The sequence below is a fragment of the Hordeum vulgare genome, chromosome 1H, assembly GCF_904849725.1.
Source record: "Hordeum vulgare subsp. vulgare chromosome 1H, MorexV3_pseudomolecules_assembly, whole genome shotgun sequence".
Lineage (NCBI taxonomy): Eukaryota > Viridiplantae > Streptophyta > Magnoliopsida > Poales > Poaceae > Hordeum > Hordeum vulgare.
Window position 1 is genome coordinate 433,062,565 of NC_058518.1, and position 21,343 is coordinate 433,083,907.

At 43.9% G+C, this 21,343-nt stretch overlaps 1 protein-coding gene across 1 annotated transcript; it reads right to left on the reverse strand.

Moving 5' to 3' along the window:
* LOC123442982 (tubulin beta-1 chain) lies at window positions 1-2,864 on the reverse strand. The gene is made up of 4 exons (XM_045119188.1): window positions 2,761-2,864; window positions 2,223-2,626; window positions 1,861-2,130; window positions 1-932 (listed from the first exon to the last, which is right to left on the reverse strand). The coding sequence occupies exons 2-4, from the start codon at window positions 2,614-2,616 to the stop codon at window positions 259-261; spliced, it is 1,338 nt and encodes a 445-aa protein (XP_044975123.1). The 5' UTR covers window positions 2,617-2,626; window positions 2,761-2,864; the 3' UTR covers window positions 1-258.
* Between the last annotated feature and the right edge of the window lie 18,479 nt (window positions 2,865-21,343).

Genomic DNA, 21,343 nt, shown 5'->3' on the forward strand with positions numbered 1-21,343 from the left:
TTCAAACTTGAAAGCATTTTACTACTTTATATTTCAAATCCACTTGCTTGAAACCTCACATAAAATAATTCACGCAAAGAAACATAGCATCGAGTGAACATGCCTACATACGAACGCAGTACAAATCCAACACATGCCAAGACACACAAACAAGCAGCATAGTTTGTAGCCATGGTACCCTCTAGTCCCTACGAAAACAAGCTCCAGTTGTACGAAAAGCACAATACCACATAAATGGAGATGCAATTGTCACCGATCTTACTCCTGCTCCAGCTCGTCCTCTTCCTCGTACTCGCCCTCCTCGTCAGCAGTGGCGTCCTGGTACTGCTGGTACTCAGAGACCAGGTCATTCATGTTGCTCTCGGCCTCAGTGAACTCCATCTCGTCCATCCCCTCACCAGTGTACCAATGCAAGAAAGCCTTCCTCCTGAACATGGCGGTGAACTGCTCGCTCACACGCCGGAACATCTCCTGGATGGAGGTGGAGTTGCCAATGAAGGTGGACGCCATGGAGAGGCCACGTGGTGGGATGTCACACACGCTTGACTTGACATTGTTCGGGATCCACTCCACGAAGTAGGAAGAGTTCTTGTTCTGCACGTTGATCATCTGCTCATCAACCTCCTTGGTGCTCATCTTGCCACGGAACATGGCTGAGGCTGTGAGGTAGCGGCCATGGCGTGGGTCGGCAGCACACATCATGTTCTTCGAGTCCCACATTTGCTGTGTGAGTTCTGGGACAGTGAGGGAGCGGTACATCTGCGATCCACGAGATGTGAGCGGCGCAAAGCCCACCATGAAGAAGTGGAGGCGCGGGAAGGGGATCAGGTTGACTGCAAGCTTGCGGAGGTCTGAGTTCAGCTGTCCTGGGAAGCGAAGGCAGCAGGTGACACCGCTCATGGTGGCACTGATCAAATGATTCAGGTCACCAACTGTCAACAAAAAGGCAAGATTCACACATCAGCAATAGTGGCATAACAAGTATTTAACAAGCAACTACCGTGTTAGCTGAATTTTTCATAGCGCAAACTACATCTAGGCAGGAAATTATTCAAAGAAACTGCACTAGCAGCCAACCTAACCAACAAACTTAAGATGTACTGTATTAATCTTATGAGGTTGGATCAAGGTCCCTTTCACTCAGATTAGAAAAACTGAGTATAATGATGTCTACGTTCATTTCAATCAAATAGCATGCATCACATCAAGGTGCTGAGAAAGCTACAATAGAACAACCACTTTGAAGTCACGCTACATCTACCAACATTTATCAGTTCATAAGAAATCAACTTTTCCTATCAATTCTTAATGACAAGTAGGTTAGCTACCTATGTACGGAGCACAAAAATCACTCCAGCTACATCTAACTCAGTGATCAAACAAGCTAAACACACCAACTACGAAATATCATCTGCAAGAATGAAAGTATTCCCGGCAGATAAAACAAATTCAGCTTTCAACATGGCATCAACAAGATGGGATAATTTGGTACTTGAATTGTGGACACTACAGCCTGCAGTCAGTTCATACAACCAAAATAAAACTAGCAAAATATGACACTTGAAAAGTGAACTTATTTAACATAAAAAGAAGAAATTGCTACTTCGATGGCTGTCAGGTGATATAATTAACTAATGGCATCAACAAGTTAGGATAAGTTGCCGACAGAATTTTGGACACTACAGGCAGTCAGTTTGTATCAGCAAAACAGAACTACGGCAATTGACAAACAAGCTCTTCAACAATTGACTGTCCAGTGCTATAGTTCACCGCGTTGCCAGCATAATGGTAATTTATCATTCACATTAGTAACGCAAGCACGAGCAGGTAATCAAACTTTGGTGCGACAGATCTGCTTACAGCTAGGTGTGGTCAGCTTCAGGGTGCGGAAGCAGATGTCGTAGAGCGCCTCGTTGTCCAGCACCATGCACTCGTCGGCGTTCTCCACCAGCTGGTGAACCGAGAGGGTGGCGTTGTAGGGCTCGACCACCGTGTCAGACACCTTGGGGGATGGGAACACGGAGAAGGTGAGCATCATCCGGTCAGGGTACTCCTCCCTGATCTTGGAAATCAGCAGCGTGCCCATGCCGGAACCGGTGCCCCCGCCCAGGGAGTGGCACACCTGGAAGCCTGACGACAAGAAGACGAACAGAAGTCAGAATCGCTCGCCGGAATCTACGGAACGGAGCACAAGTAGCGACTTCTGTAGAAAGGGAAAGTACCTTGGAGGCAGTCGCAGTTCTCAGCCTCCTTGCGGACGACGTCGAGGACGGAGTCGATGAGCTCCGCGCCCTCGGTGTAGTGGCCCTTGGCCCAGTTGTTGCCGGCGCCGGACTGGCCGAAGACGAAGTTGTCGGGGCGGAAGATCTGGCCGTACGGCCCCGTGCGAACGGAGTCCATGGTGCCGGGCTCGAGATCCATGAGCACGGCGCGCGGCACGAAGCGGCCGCATGAGGCCTCGTTGTAGTAGACGTTGACGCGCTCCAGCTGCAGGTCGGACGTGCCGACGTACCTCCCCGTGGGGTCGATGCCGTGCTCGTCGCACACCACCTCCCAGAACTTGGACCCGATCTGGTTCCCGCACTGCCCGCCCTGGATGTGCAGGATCTCCCTCATCTTCGCCTCCCTGCGAAACCGAGCCGAGACTTTGCGTCAGATCCGTCGGAAACCGCAGCTAAAATCGCGAACAAATCGAAACAAAATCGAAGCAAACGGAGAACCCCCAGCGAAATCCACAGGAAAATTGAGGAGCGTCGTTACCTGCGGAGAGGACTGCAGCGCTCGCGTCGCGCGTGGGGGAGTGAGAGGGGATGGGGATTGGGGTGGGGTGGGGTGGGGTGGGGGGGGAAGGGGGAGCGTGTGTGTTCTTGGTGTGGCCAAAATGGGGGCGGGATTTTTATAGCGGCGCGTGGGGCTAGGGCACCGGATCGGACGGCCGAGGCGCTTCGCCGTCCGATGAGGAGGATCGGGCGGCTCCGCTCGCGTTGGCGTCGGGTGGCCCGTTGGGGTCGGCCGGATTTTGAAATTTTTCGGGTGGGAGGAGCGGGACCCAGGTGGAATGACGGACTTGCCCTTCGGGCGTGATTGTTAAGCAAAGGATTGTGGCGCCGCCAAGTGGCGGCTTCGGAGGGCACGTGAGTGTGGGCTGTAGATGGGTTTTGTTGGTAGTATAAAAAAACGCAATTTGGAAGGAAATACGAAAAGGTCGCCGTTGAGAATATTTTTGTAGCAAAATACCTCCGGCTTTGCATGGTCCTCTCTTGAAACAAATGACAGTTTGCAAAACACACGTTAGATTTATCGTACTAGATGACCCGTTGCACCGGGCGAGGGCAAGCCAGGTTTTCAAACAATGCACGTTTGAATATTTAGACACAACAGATAAAAACTTATTACATTACCGTTCTAAGAAAAGCATGAAATGAGTAGCAAGCTACATGGATAGACCCATTTTGCTCATGGCGCAAAAAGCAATGGATGGTACAATCCAGCTTATAAAAGGGCAAAAGAATATTAAGAAGGAAGTTCTTTTAGAATAGTTATATTAATAAAGAGCTTCAAAATAAGGCATGTGTTGATCGGGAGTCAATTGCAAAAACCACCACATTTACGACTAGGTTTTTAGAAAACCACCAAGTCGTAAATCCGTTGCAAAAAACACTGTTTTGCAAAAAAAAGTGAAAAAGTAGTGTTTTTTGCAATGAATTAACGGCTTGGCGGTTTTCTGCAAGCCTATCCGCCAATGTGGTGGTTTGTGTAATTGACTCGTTGATCAGCTCTGAAAGAATACAGTGGAAATGCTTAAAACACGATGCATCAGGGGTAAGTAAATGCACGGCGATGAGCGCTAAACATATAGAGAAATGCTAATTTAAGGAAGCAATGGTTGACAGATTCAATACATGGTACATACAAATAGCATGGTAAATTAAAAATGGTACTAAACCAATGGAAGTAAAACAGGTGATTGTAGAATGTCATGAAAGCTGGTACAACACACAGTGTTCATAGTGACGCGTAGCACGCTAGATTGGGCTAAAGCATAACAGATTGGGTAGCAAGATGATGCCTGTGGTTTATCGTGCATAGTTGTTGTAGCCATCACCCATGTCATGAACATGAACCTCACCGTAGCTTGTGTTTGAGTCGGAATCATACGGATATATACATTTTTGCTGCAGTGAGAGAGATGTTGCACCTCTAGTGTTATGACACGCAACCACTGTATCATGAATCTCCAAAATAGCTTGCTTCTACTTACAAATAGACACTAAGGCAGCAGGGTCCAAGGCAACGCAAGCAAGATCATGGATTTTGTTTCATGCAACACTGATATGTCTCCAACGTATCTATAATTTTTTATTGTTCCATGCTGATATATTATCATTCTAGAATACTTTTGGGGTGTTTATTTACCAATTTATATTATTTTTTAGCACTAACCTATTGACCCAATGCCCAGTGTTACTTGCTATTTTATGTGTGTTTTTCACTTTTCAGGTTTTCCATACCAAAACGAGGTCCAATTGCCCTGAAACTTTTTGGTGATTTTTTTCGACTAAAAGAAGACCAACGAGCATGGGAAGAAGGCTAGAGGCCTCGCGAGGGGGCCCACAAGCCAACAATGTGCGGCCTAAGAGGCGTGCCCTGATGGCTTGTGCCTCCCTCGTGGCCCTTCTGACTCCGTTCCCTCGCTCATAAATTCTCATCTACCCTAAAAACATCAGAGGGAGTCCCGAAATACTTTTTACGTTGCCGCAAGTCTCTGTTCCGATGGGAGGCCATGTAGAGCTCTGTTCCGGCACCCTACTGGAGGGGGGTCGATCATAGAGGGTCTCTTCATCAACCTTGTTGCCATCACGATGATGTGTGAGTAGTTCACCACAGACCTATGGGTCCATAGCCAGTACCTAGATGGCAATCTCTCTCTCTCTCTTTGATCTTCAATACAATGATCATCGCATCTTTACTTTGATCCATATGATGTAATTCCTTTTGTGTGGTGTGTTTGTTGGGATCCGATAAATTGTGGGTTTATGCTCAGGTTATTCATTACAGATTCCTCAGGTAGTCCTAATTTTCAGATTTTTTTGGAGTTACAGAAGTATTGGTTCATTACAGATTACTACAGGATGTTCTATTTGAGTCAGATTCTGTTTTGCTTGCGTAGTTTGCTTGTTTCGATGATGCTATGGATTGTATCAGGGGGTATAAGCCATGAAGGAGTTAGTACGTAGTATCATATGATAGAATAAAATAATAATCAACTTATAACAGCACATGCAAGTATTTTATATTTTGCTTACACTAACGGATCTCGCGAGGTTTTGTTGAGTTTTGTGTGATTGAAGTTTTCAAGTTTAGGGTATTATCCCGATGGACAAAGGATTGAGGAGCGGCAAAATCCTAAGCTTGGGGATTCCCAATCCCAAGGTAATATTCTAGGAATGCTCAAGCTTCTAAGCTTGGGATGCCCCGGAAGGCATCCCCTCTTTTCGTCTCAATCCATCGATATGTCAATCCATCGTATGTTACTTGGAGCTATATTTTTATTCATCACATGATATGAGTTTTGCTTGGAGCGTCATTTTTTTGTTTGCTTTTACTTTCAGTTTGCCACAATAATTGTTTGATGGACACACCTATTTGAGAGAGATACCACATCATCAAAATTTGTTAGAATACTCTATTTGCTTCACTTATATCTTTTGAGCTTAGCAGTTGCTCTAGTACTTCACTTATATCTTTTTGTGCACGGTCGTGTGTAGATTTTATAGAAATATTATGATCTTATTCTTTAGTTATATTTGTTTTAGAGCTGGACAAATAGTGATGGTAATTTTCATGGGTCATAAGACTAGATCAAAAATAATGTGTATTCAATAAGTGATAATTAAAACCATCATGTAGCACATATAGAGAAAATGTGGATTAATGATATTGATGTCTTGATATGAAAAAGATGTGAGTTCATTTTTATTAATTTATAAAGGTGTAGATACTAAGAGATTTTAAAATTTTTGATCATCTAAAAAATTAAAAGGGCATGGTGATGATGTGTGAGCATTTATATTCCTCGTTGAAATCCTAGTGTTGTTTTGAGTAGGAGTCGCGCGATGGTTAATTCTTACCAACCCTCTCCCTCGGGGCATGCGAGTAGCACTTTGATTTGTGATAAAACGAATAAAAATTTGCAATAAGTACATGATTTATTCATGACTAATGTGACACCATGGACATACACAATCTCACCTCCTCATATTTGCCAGCCTCTTCGGTATCGTGCATCACTCGTTCTCACCTTGAGGATCGGTGCAACTTTCGCCGCTGCATCCAAACCCCCGTGACATGACACGCTTTGTTGCACATAAACCTTTTTATATCTTCCTCAAAACAGCCACTACACCTACCTATCATGGCATTTCCACAACCATTTTGAGATATATTGACATGCAAATGCCATCATTACTTCACATGACTAGTTTGTTCATCATCATAATGCTTTGCATGATCATATAAAGATGACATAGTTTTTGTGGCAAAGACACCATTCATCATATTTTTTATACATGTCATGCTATATCTTTGCACATCTTGGTACACTGCCAGAGGCATTCATACATAGTCATATCGTCCTATCAGTTTATATATTGAGTTGTAAGTAAATAAAAGTGTGATGATCATCATTAGAGCATTGTCCCAGTGAGGAAATAAAAATGGATGAGGCCAAATGAGACCACCATCAATAAAAATTAAAAAATGGGGGAGGCGGAAAAAAATCCCACCATGAAAATTATATATAAAAAAACAAACAAATGAGAGAAAAAGAGAGAAGGGACTTTGCTACTATCCTTTACCGCACTTGTGCCTCAAAGTGGCACCATGTTCTTCATATAGAGAGTCTCTTGTTTATTCACTTCCATATGCTACTGGGAAATTTTCATTATAGAACTTGGCTTGTATATTTCGATGACGAGCTTCCTTAAATGCTCGAGGTCTTCATGAGCAAGAAAGTTGGATGCACACCCCACTTAGCTTCAGTGGAGCTTACATACACTTATAGCTCGTGTGCATCATTTGCATCGTAATCCCTACTCCTTGCCTCGATATCTATCGACGGGCATATCCGTAGCTCGTTGGTACGCCTAGTTAATGTGAGACTATGTTCTCCACTTTTACCACTTTGAAACCTACCACCATATTCTATTCCACATTATGTCCAATGGTTCACACTCATGTATTGCGTGAAGAATAAAAAGTTGATGCATATTGAAAAAGTACGACCCAATAGCCTGACTTGGGCACTGTGGTTCTTGACATTTGTATTAATGTGATGAAGCTGGAGCCATGCCTTGCTAATATAATAAAGAGGGATGGGGGTAAAACAATCTTTGACAATCGCATACTTTGAAAGATTAATGATTTTGTTCTTATACCTATAAGTATTGTTGTGTTAATATTTGTTAATTCATAGTTTCTCAATGAGAATACATGCATGAGATTACATTATGGATATCATGTCACATCAAAAATTCTGTTTTTATCATTTACGTACTCAAGGAGGAGGAGGAATTAAGCTTGGGGATGCTTGATAGGTCTGCAACGTATCTATATTTTTTGATTGTTCCAGGCTGATATATCATCATTCTAGAATACTTTTGGGGTATTTACTTGCCAATTTATATTATTCTTGAGGACTAACCTATTGACCCAGTGACCAGTGCCAATTGATGTTTTGCGTGTTTTTCACTTTTTAGGTTTTCATACCAAATGAAGTCCAATTGCCGTGAATCTTTTTGGTGATTTTTTGTGGATCGGAAGAATTCCAACGAGCATCGGAACAAGGCTAGATGCCTCACGAGGGGCTCACAAGCCAACAAGGCGCGACCTCACGGGGTCGCGCCCTGATGGCTTGTGCCTCCCTCGTGGCCCTCCCGACTATGTTCTCTGGCTTATAAATTCTCATCTACCCTCAAAACACGAGAGGGAGTCTCGAAACACTTTTTACGCCACCACAAGCCTTTGTTCCGACGGGAGGCCATCTAGAGCTTTGTTCCAGCACCCTATCAGAGGGGGGGATCAATCAGCGAGGGCCTCTACACCAACCTTGCTGCCCTCACGATGATGTGTGAGTAGTTAACCAGAGACCTATGGGTCCATAGCCAGTACCTAGATGGCAATATATCTCTCTTTGATCTTCAATACAATGATCATCGCATCTTCGCTTTGATCCATATGATGTAATTCCTTTTGTGCGGTGCATTTGTTGGGATCCGATGAATTGTGGGTTTATGTTTAGATTATTCATAATAAATATTTGAGTCTCATCTGAATACTTATATGATTCTTATCTGCATGATTATGATAGCTTCGTAATTCTCTCCCATCCATTGAAATAGTTTGGCCAACTAGACTGATATTTCTTTGGTGAGAGAGGTGTGTTGTGGTAGGTTCAACCTAGTGAATTTCTATATCCCAGTGACAGAAGGGGACAAGATGCGTATTTGTGTTGATGCTACTGAGGATGTGTTTTATCCATATGGCTTGAGTTTACTTTTTCTACATATTGTCATTGTTCTCCATGCATTACTCTGATTTACTTAATACTCAAGATGCATGTTGGATAGCGATCGCTAAGTGGAGTAATAGTAATAGGTGCAGGCAGGAGTCGGCCTATTTGTTTATAGACATGATGCATGTATACACGTGATCATTGTCGTGAATATCGCATAACTATCCACTTTTCCATCAATTTCCCAATAGCAATTTGTTTACCCACCGCATGCTATTTTTCGTGAGAGATGCCATTAGGGAAAAATATGGCCCCCCGGTCTATTCACAACATATTGATAAAACCTTCAATACCTTGCTTCCATTTACTTGTTTTTATTTTATATTACTATCTATAATTATATACACACCTCACTTGCTTGCAAATAACAAGACAAGAGGATTGACAACCCTCTTGCCCGCGTTGGGTGCTAGTTGTTTGTTCTTTTGTGTGCAGCTACTGAAGACAGTTGTGGTTGATATTCCTATTGGTTCGATAAATCTTGGTTTCACAACTGAGGGGAATACTTAACCACATTGTGATGTGATAACCTGTTCCTCTTCATGGAAAACCCAACGCAGATCACAAGTATCAAACACGCACTTATTCCACATAGTCGCATGCATCTCTAGTTATCTGCTTGATGATTTTCTTGTGTTGCTTAATTTCTCCTGCTTTTTCTAACAACATGTATGTGACTTGCATAATACTTTTTTGTTGCTCTTGTTGCTAATAGTTATAGTCAACATACACCTTCTGCTCTGTGGATTCCATGTATTCGATGGCTCGATCAGTTGCATGATTTATTGATGTTTTTTAGGGAAACAACATGACTATGTTGTATATTTTTATTGATTTTTAAATTTAAGTTACGAAGAATATTTATTGATGTTTCCCCACCCTCACATATAGGGCTTGATAGTCTAGTCCGGTATGTTGAAGTGCGAGAACACTCTTTTGCATGGCGACATTCAATATGTGATCTATATCCACCCTACTCAAGTTGTTGCACAAAGTAGACTGGTTTAGGGAGCCCGAGTTTCTCAAACATTGCTTTAGCCAGAGATTTGATGGACAACTCAACCAACTCCATGAGAATGACTTTCAAAAGATTGGCCTAGAGGGCTGGTACAAGGCATAAATGTAATGTGTATTAAGAACAATGCATAAATGTAGTGTGTATTAGGAACAAAGTGGAGTTCAACTTTGGGATGCATAGCTGTGAAGAAACTAATAAGCCTTGAGAAAAATGATGGCATGAGGCTACAAGACCACGAATACAATGATAGGAAATGAAATTGAATGGACCTACACAACTAATTTTACCCCGAGTTACTACCAATCAAATAGATTTTGGTTGGCTATGTAAATTGTAGGCAACAATTTTGTGTATTTTACGAGCATGGAACGAAAGAACTCTCTCTATATATTTGTAAGCAACTAAGAATAAATTAAGATTAGAAAATGATCTGGTTTAATATGTTCCTATAAATATAATTTTCACGCACCAGCAATCCTTCATATGGCAAGTAAATATAGTGAGACACGTAATGGTAAATATACTAAAACCATATCGTAAAGATTTGGGTCTAGAACGGAGTAGGATACCTTGGAGAGCAGGGCAGCACGTGGAGGAGACTGTGATCAGATTCACTCCACCAGAAAATAGATCAGAGACCTAAGGAAACAAATGAGTGTCAAACCAAGTGTAGAGAGAGAGATCTACTTCGATGACGCATAGAGAGGGGGAGGAAGACGAGCTCGCCGAATAAGAAGATATAAGGTTTTGTTGTTGTGGGTGAGGGAGTCCAGGATTAGGGGGTCATCGGGCCGCTTATCTATTCTCATGGACCGGACTTATGGGTTGTTCGATCATCATTGATGGTATTGGAATTGAGATGGACTCTTCCAAAGACTTGCCGTACAATCCAAGGTGGCGTAGTAATCGACATATTCCCTTCTTGATGTAACCGACTTTGTGTAACCCTAGCATCCCCGGTGTCTATATAAACCACGGGGCCATAGTTCGTAGGACAGATTAGGCTCATTAATATTAGGGTTTTAGACCACAACACACGATCTCGAGGTAGATTAATATTGTACTCGATACTTCATCAATACAAGAAGAGCAGGATGTAGGGTTTTACCTCTATCAAGAGGGCCCGAACCTGGGTAAATATCGCCTCCTTCGTCCCTTGTTACCCATCAACCCAAGATCCACAGTTTAGACCCCCTACTCGAGATCATCCGATTTTGACACTGACATTGGTGCTTTCATTGAGAGCTCGGTTGAGGGATCGTGTGAAAGATCGATGCCTCGTTTGGTCACGAGTGAAAACATCAATGCCGGGGGTATCTTCATCCCGACCAAACCACTGCTTTCGACTGTACTACCCCGCGTGTTAAGGCGGTTCATCACCAGATCAACGGGTTCACCACGGGCCAGGGATTCAAGTTCGGTGATTTAGAGAATGTCACCGACGCCCAAGGCAATCTCGTCCTCTGCAAGGTCTCGGCTCTGGTTGAAGAGTTCAAAAGTTCCAAGGCCTTAACTTCGGGTCCTCTCCCCGACCTTGAGTCCGGGATAGTGTCTACTCTTGATCCGGTCTTGAGCCTGGATTTGACCATTGCATTCGAAGGCCCTCGGGTAACCTCGCCCGAACAAACTTGTTATTGTGACGCACCAGATGTCAACCCTGCCAGAGCTCTGAGGACTAGTCCGACAAATCTCCCGTTGTCAAACAAGACTCTGATATGAACCCAAGCCATTGACAGTTCAGACGGCTCGGTCCCGATCCATGATCCTTTCGGCTTTGAATCTAGGCGCGGGGAACTTTATTACCCACACACCACCCACTTCATAGCCACTATCAAAGATCTAAACGATCTATTAGACTTCTCCTTAGAGGAAGTTGAAGATATTGACACAGCTATCAGACCACCTAGTCCTCCTGTAACGGGACGATGGATTTCTACCTCCACATAAGACGTCTACATGGTGGACACCCCTAGGGACGATGGCACCATGGGGAAAAGCGATGATGACACCCGAGTCAAAAACAATGGTGACGAACCCGTCAAGCATCATCACCGGCGCAAAAAGCCTAAATCTCATAAGGGAAAGGAAAGAAATACGTGAACCTAAAATAACCTCAACCCTGAGGATACGGAAAATCCTTCCAAATCCCTAGAACCTGCAGACCCCGAATACAACCTGAGCTGTCGGGTTACATGGATCTATACAAGCCTGAGAATCTCGGCGATTCTGAAGACAACAACTACATCGCTCCGATCGAGGAGGAGGATAGCTTGGGAGACGAGGATTTCATCATCCCCGAAGACCCACTGGATCAAGAAGTATTTTGGCAACAACTCATAGCCACTGCTTGGAGCCTTAAGCTAAAGTAGAGGCAACTTAAAGCCGAACATGACTCCATCACTCAGAGATGGACAAAAGTCCTGGCCGCTGAAGAGGGGTACGGCCAGGAACGACAGGGAGAAACTAAAGCTACACATTTCACCTTTTGTTGCTAGAATTCAAAGACGAAGCCTTGGAGATCGCACGACCCAGATTTGCACAAGACGGCCAAAAAGACCACCCTCCTCTAGGACGGTACAGGAGAAGGCAACCGGCTCAACTCGGAGAGCCATTTGACGTGCGATAGAACATTAAGTCTAGTACATGACACATAATATCTATTTACGGATCTAGGAGTCACACTCTCGCTAGATAGAACACGTACCAAGCTCAGCCCAATCAGAATGATGGAGTTCGAGAACATCAACGCGGTAGGATCTTGTCCGATCTCCAGCATGATACATCTCGGATAAGGGGCACCACCCACCCAATGTGCTTCACATATGAGGTGTTGCGACATCAGTTCCCTGAAGGGTTTAAACCCGTAAATATCAAACAGTATGACGGGACAAGAGACCCGACCATATGGATTGAAGATTTTCTTCTCCATGTTCACATGGCTTGCAGAGATGACCTCCATGCCATCAAATACCTTCTATTAAAGCTCAAAGGGCCAACAAGGCACTGGTTGAACAACCTCCCCGCAAACTCCATTGGGAGTTGGGAGGATCTTGAAGATGCCTTTTGAGACAACTTTGAGGGCACTTATGTCCGGCTACCTAGGTGTGATGACTAGAGCCACATCATCCACTATTTAGCAGATCCCTGGCAATGGCTAGACAAATGCTATTCTCGATTGCTCAACAATTAGAAATTGTCTTGCAATGATCCACCAGCGCGTGGGATCGAGGCAGTTTTCGAGGGTAGAGTATTCGACCCAAATTTGTTGATTCGTCGGACAGGAAGTGAGAGGATACTCTCAAGTATTAGCAGCTGAATGTGTCAGATTCAACCACACCTGAAAGATTAGTATCTGCAAGAAAAGTATCAACAACAAAGTAGTATGATAACAACGGTGTCAGAAACGATCTGTTGACGACAGACTATTCCTAACGATTGTGTCAATGGCGCCAGAAGTTGCCCGTGGACGGGAAATATCCTTTCCCATCAACGTCGTGCGAACCAGTATTGTAGCAGGTAGTAGCAGTGTAAGGAGTAGTAGTAGTGGCAAGGAACAACAGTAGTGACAGCAGTAGCAAGTAGCAACAGTAGAAGCAACAGTAGTAACAGCAGAGCAAGCAAGTAACATCAGCAGCAACAGTAGTAACAGCAGCAGAGCAAAACAAGTAATAGTAGCAGTGGGACAAACTCGTAGGCAATGGGTCGGTGATTTGTTTGGATGATATTCATCATGCAGCAGTTATAACACGGAGAGATATGTGGCTAGCTCCCATTCGTGAAAGTGATGTAGGCATGCATTCCGTGTGTCGTCATACGTGCTTAGGGACAAGAACTTGCATGACATCTATTGTCCATCCCTCCTGTGGCAGCGGGGTCCAAAAGGAAACTACATGATATTAAGGTTCTCCTTTTAATAAAGAACCGGAGCAACGCATTAGCACTTGGTGAACACGTGAACTCCTCAAACTATGGTCATCACCGGGAGTGGTTCCGGTTATTGTCACTCCGGGGTTGCCGGGTCATAACACATAGTAGGTAACTACAACTTGCAAGATCAGATCTAAAACACACATATATTGGCGACAACATAATAATTTCAGATCTGAAATCGTGGCACTCGGTCCCTAGTGACAAGCATTAAGCATGGCAAAGTAGTAGCAACATCAATCTCAGAACATAGTGGATACTAGGGATCAATCCCCGTCAAAACTAACTCGATTACATGATAGATCTCATCCTACTCATCACCGACCAGCGAGCCTACGAATAGATTACTCACGAACAATGAAGAGCTTCATGGAATTGGAGAGGGAAGAAGGTTGATGATGACGATGGCGACGATTTCCCCTCTCCGGAGCCCAAAACGGACTCCAGATCTGCCCTCCAGATGAAGAACAGGATGTGGCGGCGCCTCCATATCGCAAACGCGACGAAATCTTCTCTCTTGATTTTTTGTGGGACAAAAGTGAATTTATAGAGCTGAGTTTGGGGGCGGCAGAGCCACGTGGGCCCCACAAGCTTTTTAGCCGCCACTAGGGGGGTGGCGGCTACAGGGCTTGTGGCCCACTGGCCCATCCTCTCCGGTGGATCTTTGCGCAGGTATTTTTCATATTTTCCAGAAATATTCTCCGTAAATTTTCAGGACGTTCCGAGAACTTTCATTTCTGCACAAAAACAACAGCAAGGCAATTCTGCTGAAAACAGCGTGAGTCCAGGTTAGTTCCATTCAAATCATGCAAATTAGAGTCCAAAACAAGGGCAAAAGAGTTTGGAAAAGTAGATACGATGGATACGTATCAACTCCCCCAAGCTTAAAACCTTGCTTGTCCTCAAGCAACTCAGTTGACAAACTGAAAGAGAAATAAAAACTTTGACAAACTCTGTTTGATCTTGTTGTTGCAACTATGTCTAACTCATAACCAGAATTTCAGCAAGATCACAAGTTAATCACATAAGCAAGTGACACAAAGGTCTCACGGTAAACTAATATCAATGGCATAATCAGCTAGCGAGCAAATAATAATGAATTTCATATACCAACAATTCAATCAAAACAAGCATGAAGCAATATGAATAGGTGGTATCTCGCTAGCTCTTTCTGAGACCGCAAAACATAAATGTAGAGCACTTTCAAAGATCAAGGGCTGACTAAACATTGTAATCCATAGCAACGAAGATCCAGTCATAGTCATACTCAATATCAATCAAAAGCAAAGCATAAAAATGAACGAGGTGCTCTCTAATTGGTGCTTATACAAGAGGAGGATGACTCAACAGGAAAATAAATAGACATGCCCTTCGCAGAGGGAAGCATTGATTTGCAGAGGTGCCAAAGCTCAAGCTTTGAAAATAGAGATAATAATTTTGGGTGACATGCTTTCATTGTCAACGTAATGACCAAGAGTTCTCAATATCTTCCATGCTACTCATGCTATAGGCGGTTCCCAAACAGAAAAGTAAAGTTTTAACTCCCCCACCACCAATCAATCACACTCCACGGTGAGCCGAATCCTCGGGTACCGTCCATACTAACATCAATCTGGGGAGAGTCTTGTTTTACAGTTATGTTTTCGATTTAAGCATGGAACTGGGCATTCCAATTACTGGCCCCTTTCTCGTGAATGACAGTGAATAAACACATGTCGAGGATAACACGCCTAACATGGAAGAACCGATAGCCCCCTGTCACCACATGAGCGGTTCGGGCATGCGAAACAGATTATTTCTTGAAGGTTTAAAGAATGGCACATGCAAATTTACTTGGAACGACAGGTAGATACCGCAAATAGGTAGGTATGGTGGACTCTCATGGAAAAACTTTTGGGTTTATGGAAGTGGATGCACAAGCAGTATTCCGCTTAGTACAAGTGAAGGCTAGCAAAAGACTGGGAAGCGACCAACTAGAGAGCGACAACAGTCATCAAGATGCAATGAGTTTGACTAACATTGAATGCAAGCATGAACAGGATATAAATCACCATGAACACGAACACCATAGAGGCTATGTTGATTTTGTTTCAACTACATGCATGAACATGTGCCAAGTCAAGCCACTTGAATCATTCAAAGGAGAATACCATCCTATCATACTACATCATAGTCATCTCAAAATCTATGTTGGCATTCAAGACAAACCATTATAAGCTCTCAGCTAACTAAGCATGGCATCAGAAACTATGATCTCTAAGTCGTCATTGCAAACATGGTTCTCTCACATCAAAGCTGAATCAGGCATGACAAGCTAGTCATATTTACAAAAACAAAATAGATAGAGTTCATACCAGCTTTTCCAGTCTCAGTCACTTCATCATATATCATCATTATTGCCTTTCATTTGCACGATCAAACAATTGTGAACAGTAATAAGAGTGCTCGTGCAATGAACTAAGCTGAATCTGCAGGCAAACACAAAGGAGAAGACAAAGTAATATGGCTCTTTGAAAGCTAAACAGGTATGCATGCAAGAGCCACCAAACATTGTAACAAATATCTTCTACCTTGACCCAAAGAAAAAGAAAACTATTTACACGGGAAAGCTCTCAACAAGCAAAAGAAGAAAGAAAAATCTTTTTGGGTTTTCTCAAAAGGACACAAAACAAGAAAACAAGAAAACGAAAATAAACTAGCATGGATAATACAGTGGCGAAGTGTAAACACCGACTGACAAAGTGAAAGCATAAGCATGAATGTAAGGTCGGTGAGAACACGTACTCCCCCAAGCTTAGGCTTTTGGCCTAGCTTGGTCTACTCCCAAGGATGGCCCTAGCGAAACCCAAAATCATAATGGGTGTTATACGGGAGTGCTGCAGCCACTGCCTGAATAGCTGCCTCACGAAGTTGAGCAGCCGTCGCCTCCCTCTCATACTCCTGTGCCTCTCCTATGGTTATGTAGTATCTTCGTTTTACCTGAAAGTCAAAGAAAGCAGGAGCAGGAAGGGTAATATGGAAAACACAATGCCGATTAAATATCAAACGGTATAGGAGGGATCCATCATCCCTCTCAAGGAACTGGTAGCGTGTTAGAGCGACGCGATCAAGGTAGGCTGTACGGAGAGGGGGTTCTCCTGAACGGATGGATACCCCAAGAAAATTTGCTAAGCGTGTAGCATAAATTCCACCAAAGAAATCCCCCTCAATGGCATTATTATTCAGCCACCTTGCTATTATAGCTCCCATGTTGAAGCTCCTGTCACCTGTTGCTGCGCTCTTAAGGATACTAAGGTCGGATGCGCATATGTGACAATGTGCACCCTTGCCGTTAATGCACCTACCTATGAAGAGGGCAAAGTAGTGCAAGGCAGGGAAATGAATGCTTCCTATGGTAGCTTGCGTGATATCTCTAGTTTCTCCAACAGTTATACTGGAGATAAAGTTTCTGACCGAAGACTTAGCAGGATCATTAATACTACCCCCATCGGGTATCTTGCAAATCCTATTGAAATCCTCCAAATCCATGGTGTAGGATTTATCATACAGATCAAACAGTATGGATGAGTCACGCCCAACTGAAAATTTAAATCTACGCACGAAAGAGGCAGTGAGAATAGCATACTGTTCACATTTATCTGAGAGGAATTCTGCTAACCCGGCATTGCGGACAAGTGTATCAAGCTCATCCTTGAAGCCTGCTTCGATCATGAACTCATCAGAAGGCCATTCACATGGTTGTACCGGTGCGTCCCTTAGTTGAAAAGGTTCGGGCTCTCGAAAAGAAAGACGGGGACCCTTCTTACTTGAGGAACCACCATGAAACTTCCTCCTGAACATAATTTCTCTTTGCTGAAATTTTGAAGTTCAAGAGAAAAGTGAATAAAGACCAACCACACCTTGTAGCAATTACTCCTACTAGTGCCTAGAGACCGTATCACGCGCTAAAACTACTTGGGACCAGCTAAAATCAACATTTCAAGCTCAAGAACAGGGTCACCAAGGTAGCAAGAATACGCAAAGGATAAAGCACTAGAGCAAAAACTAATTGGACCAATGGAGGAGTCACTTACTAGGGAGTAATTTCCCCAAAACGGTTCGGAGAATGGTCCTTTGAGCAAGGAGATCGAAAATCACAGCAAAATGAGCAAGAACACGGGTTTGAGCTGCGAAACAATTTTTTCTGGAGGTGGAAGAAGAGGGTGGGAGCTGGAATGAGTGGAGGGGGTCCCTGTGGGCCCCACAAGCTTGCTAGCCACCACCAGGGGGTGGCAGCTGCAGGGCTTGTGGCCCACTAGTTTGGCCCCCAGGCCAGCTCTCAGTCCCAGTATTTTTCAAATATTCCAGAAAAAATCATACTAGATTTTCAGGACCATTGGAGAACTTTTATTTTCGGGGTATGTTTCTCCGGGACGCTAAAACAGAAAACAAGAAAGACTAAACTAAATCTATCATTTTTCTTCTAAGCAACAGAAAGTGAAAGCTTAAAACAGAGGTATGTGACTCTTTGATTCATCCATTTCATGGTCATCGAAAGAAATCCGTCAATGGGGTTGATCAAACCCTCATGACAAAACCTTTTCGAATCGCAAGAAGAAACGGAGAATTGTCGAATAGCCACTAAGTCACCTCAATGGGGATATGTATCTCCCCAACAAGCAAATCGTACTTCATCTTGACACAAGGAATAGGGCATTCAAAGCTCCCAATAAGAATCGATGAAGTATTTTCGATAGCATTGATGCAATGTACTTGATATCGTTTCTTCGGAAAGTGCACTGTGTGCTCATTACCGTTGACATGGAAAGTGACATTGCCTTTGTTGCAATCTATAACAGCCTCTGCAGTGTTTAAAAAGGGTCTTCCGAGGATGACAACCATGGCATCGCCAGATAGTGGTGTTAGCAACCACAACAAGCACATCCTCGCAAATGCCGATAGGGAAATCAGTTGATTTGTCGGCCATTTGCAGAGAGATTTTAGTGGGTGTCAACCTATCCAAAGTGAAAGCCTACGATAAAGAGAGAGCGACATAACACTAACACCGGCTCCAAGGTCACATGAGGCAGTTCTTACGTAGTTTCCTTTAATGGAGCAAAGTATAGTGGGCACTCCGGGATCACCAAGTTTCTTAGGAGTTCCACCTTTGAAAGTGTAATTGGCAAGCATGGTGGAGATCTCAAGATCTGATATCTTCCGTTTATTGGTCACGGTATCTTTCATGTACTTGGCATATGGAGACATTTTGAGCATATCAGTTAACCGCATCTGCAGAAAGACGAGTCTTATCATCTCAACGAAGCGCTCAAAATCCTCATCATCCTTTTTCTTGGATGGCTTAGGAGGAAAGGGCATAGGTCTTTAAACCCATGGCTCCCTTTCTTTACCATGCTTCCTAGCAGTGAAGTCATTCTTATCGTATCTCTTAGGTTGTAGGTTATCAGGATTAACCGTAGGTTCAATCTCCACATCCTCATCATTGCTAGGTTGAGCATTATTATGAACATCGCTGCCCATATTATCACCAGGTTCATGTTCATCACCAGATTGTGTTTCTGCATCAGACGCGGAAATATCATTAGGTTCTTCAGGTGTGACAGTATTTGGTGAACTGGCATGTAGGTTTCTACCATCCTTCTTCTTCTCCTTAGGATGACTCGGTGTATCAGCATTAATTCCTTGAGAATCTTGATCAATTATCTTAGGATGGCCTTTAGGATACAAAGGTTCCTCAGTCATTTTGCCTCCTCTAGTAATGACTCTGACAGAGTTGTCATTTAATTCATTGAGCAAGTCATTCTGAGATTTAAGTACTTGTTCTACCTGAGTAGTAATCATAGAGGCATGTTGTTGGGGAACGTCGCATGGGAAACAAAAAATTTCCTACGCGCACGAAGACCTATCATGGTGATGTCCATCTACGAGAGGGGATGAGTGATCTACGTACCCTCATAGACCGTACAGCAGAAGCGTTAGAGAACGCGGTTGATGTAGTGGAACGTCCTCACGTCCCTCGATCCGCCCCGCGAACAATCCCGCGATCAGTCCCACGATCTAGTACCGAACGGACGGCACCTCCGCGTTCAGCACACGTACAGCTCGATGATGATCTCGGCCTTCTTGATCCAGTAAGAGAGATGGAGAGGTAGAAGAGTTCTCCGGCAGCGTGACGGCGCTCCGGAGGTTGGTGATGACCTTGTCTCAGCAGGGCTCCGCCCGAGCTCCGCAGAAACGCGATCTAGAGGAAAAACCGTGGAGGTATGTGGCCGGGCTGCCGTGGAAAAGTCGTCTAAAATCAGCCCTAAAACCTTCGTATATATAGGTGGGAGAGAGGAGGCCTTGCCTTGGGGTCCAAGGACCCTCAAGGGGTTCGGCCGAGCCAAGGGGGGAGGACTCCCCTCCCAAACCGAGTTGGACTTGGTTTGGTGGGAGGGAGTCCCCCTTCCTTCCCACCTCCTCCCCTTTTTTTTTCTCTTTCCTCTTGATTTTCTTCTCCTTGGAGCATAGAGCCCTTTTGGGCTGTCCCACCAGCCCACTAAGGGCTTGTGTGCCACCCTCAAGGCCTATGGGCTTCCCCGGGGTGGGTTGGCCCCCCGGTGAACTCCCGGAACCCATTCGTCATTCCCGGTACATTCCCGGTAACTCCGAAAACCTTCCGGTAATCAAATGAGGTCATCCTATATATCAATCTTCGTTTCCGGACTATTCCGGAAACCCTCGTGACGTTCGTGATCTCATCCGGGACTCCGAACAACATTCGGTAACCAACCATATAACTCAAATACGCATAAAACAACGTCGAACCTTAAGTGTGCAGACCCTGCGGGTTCGAGAACTATGTAGACATGACCCGAGAGACTCCTCGGTCAATATCCAATAGCGGGACCTGGATGCCCATATTGGATCCTACATATTCTACGAAGATCTTATCGTTTGAACCTCAGTGCCAAGGATTCATATAATCCCGTATGTCATTTCCTTTGTCCTTCGGTATGTTACTTGCCCGAGATTCGATCGTCAGTATCCGCATACCTATTTCAATCTCGTTTACTGGCAAGTCTCTTTACTCGTTCCGTAATACAAGATCCCGCAACTTACACTAAGTCACATTGCTTGCAAGGCTTGTGTGTGATGTTGTATTACCGAGTGGGCCCCGAGATACCTCTCCGTCACACGGAGTGACAAATCCCAGTCTCGATCCATACTAACTCAACGAACACCTTCGGAGATACCTGTAGAGTATCTTTATAGTCACCCAGTTACGTTGCGACGTTTGATACACACAAAGCATTCCTCCGGTGTCCGTGAGTTATATGATCTCATGGTCATAGGAACAAATACTTGACACGCAGAAAACAGTAGCAACAAAATGACACGATCAACATGCTACGTCTATTAGTTTGGGTCTAGTCCATCACATGATTCTCCTAATGATGTGATCCCGTTATCAAGTGACAACACTTGCCTATGGCCAGGAAACCTTGACCATCTTTGATCAACGAGCTAGTCAACTAGAGGCTTACTAGGGACAGTGTTTTGTCTATGTATCCACACAAGTATTGTGTTTCCAATCAATACAATTATAGCATGGATAATAAACGATTATCATGAACTAAGAAATATAATAATAACTAATTTATTATTGCCTCTAGGGCATATTTCCAACAGTCTCCCACTTGCACTAGAGTCAATAATATAGTTCACATCACCATGTGATTCCAACGAATCCAACACCCATATAGTTATGGGGTCTGATCACGTCTTGTTCGTGAGAGAGGTTTTAGTCAACGGTTCTGAAACTTTCAGATCCATGTGTTCTTTACAAA

Coding starts and splice junctions, on each gene's coding strand:
- LOC123442982 (XM_045119188.1), bottom strand. CDS start 2,616: ATGAGGGAGATCCTGCACATCCAGGGCGGGCAGTGCGGGAACCAGATC. Junction 2,131..2,222: donor GAACTGCGACTGCCTCCAAG/GTACTTTCCCTT, acceptor TCTTGTCGTCAG/GCTTCCAGGTGTGCCACTCC. Junction 933..1,860: donor GAAGCTGACCACACCTAGCT/GTAAGCAGATCT, acceptor TTTTGTTGACAG/TTGGTGACCTGAATCATTTG.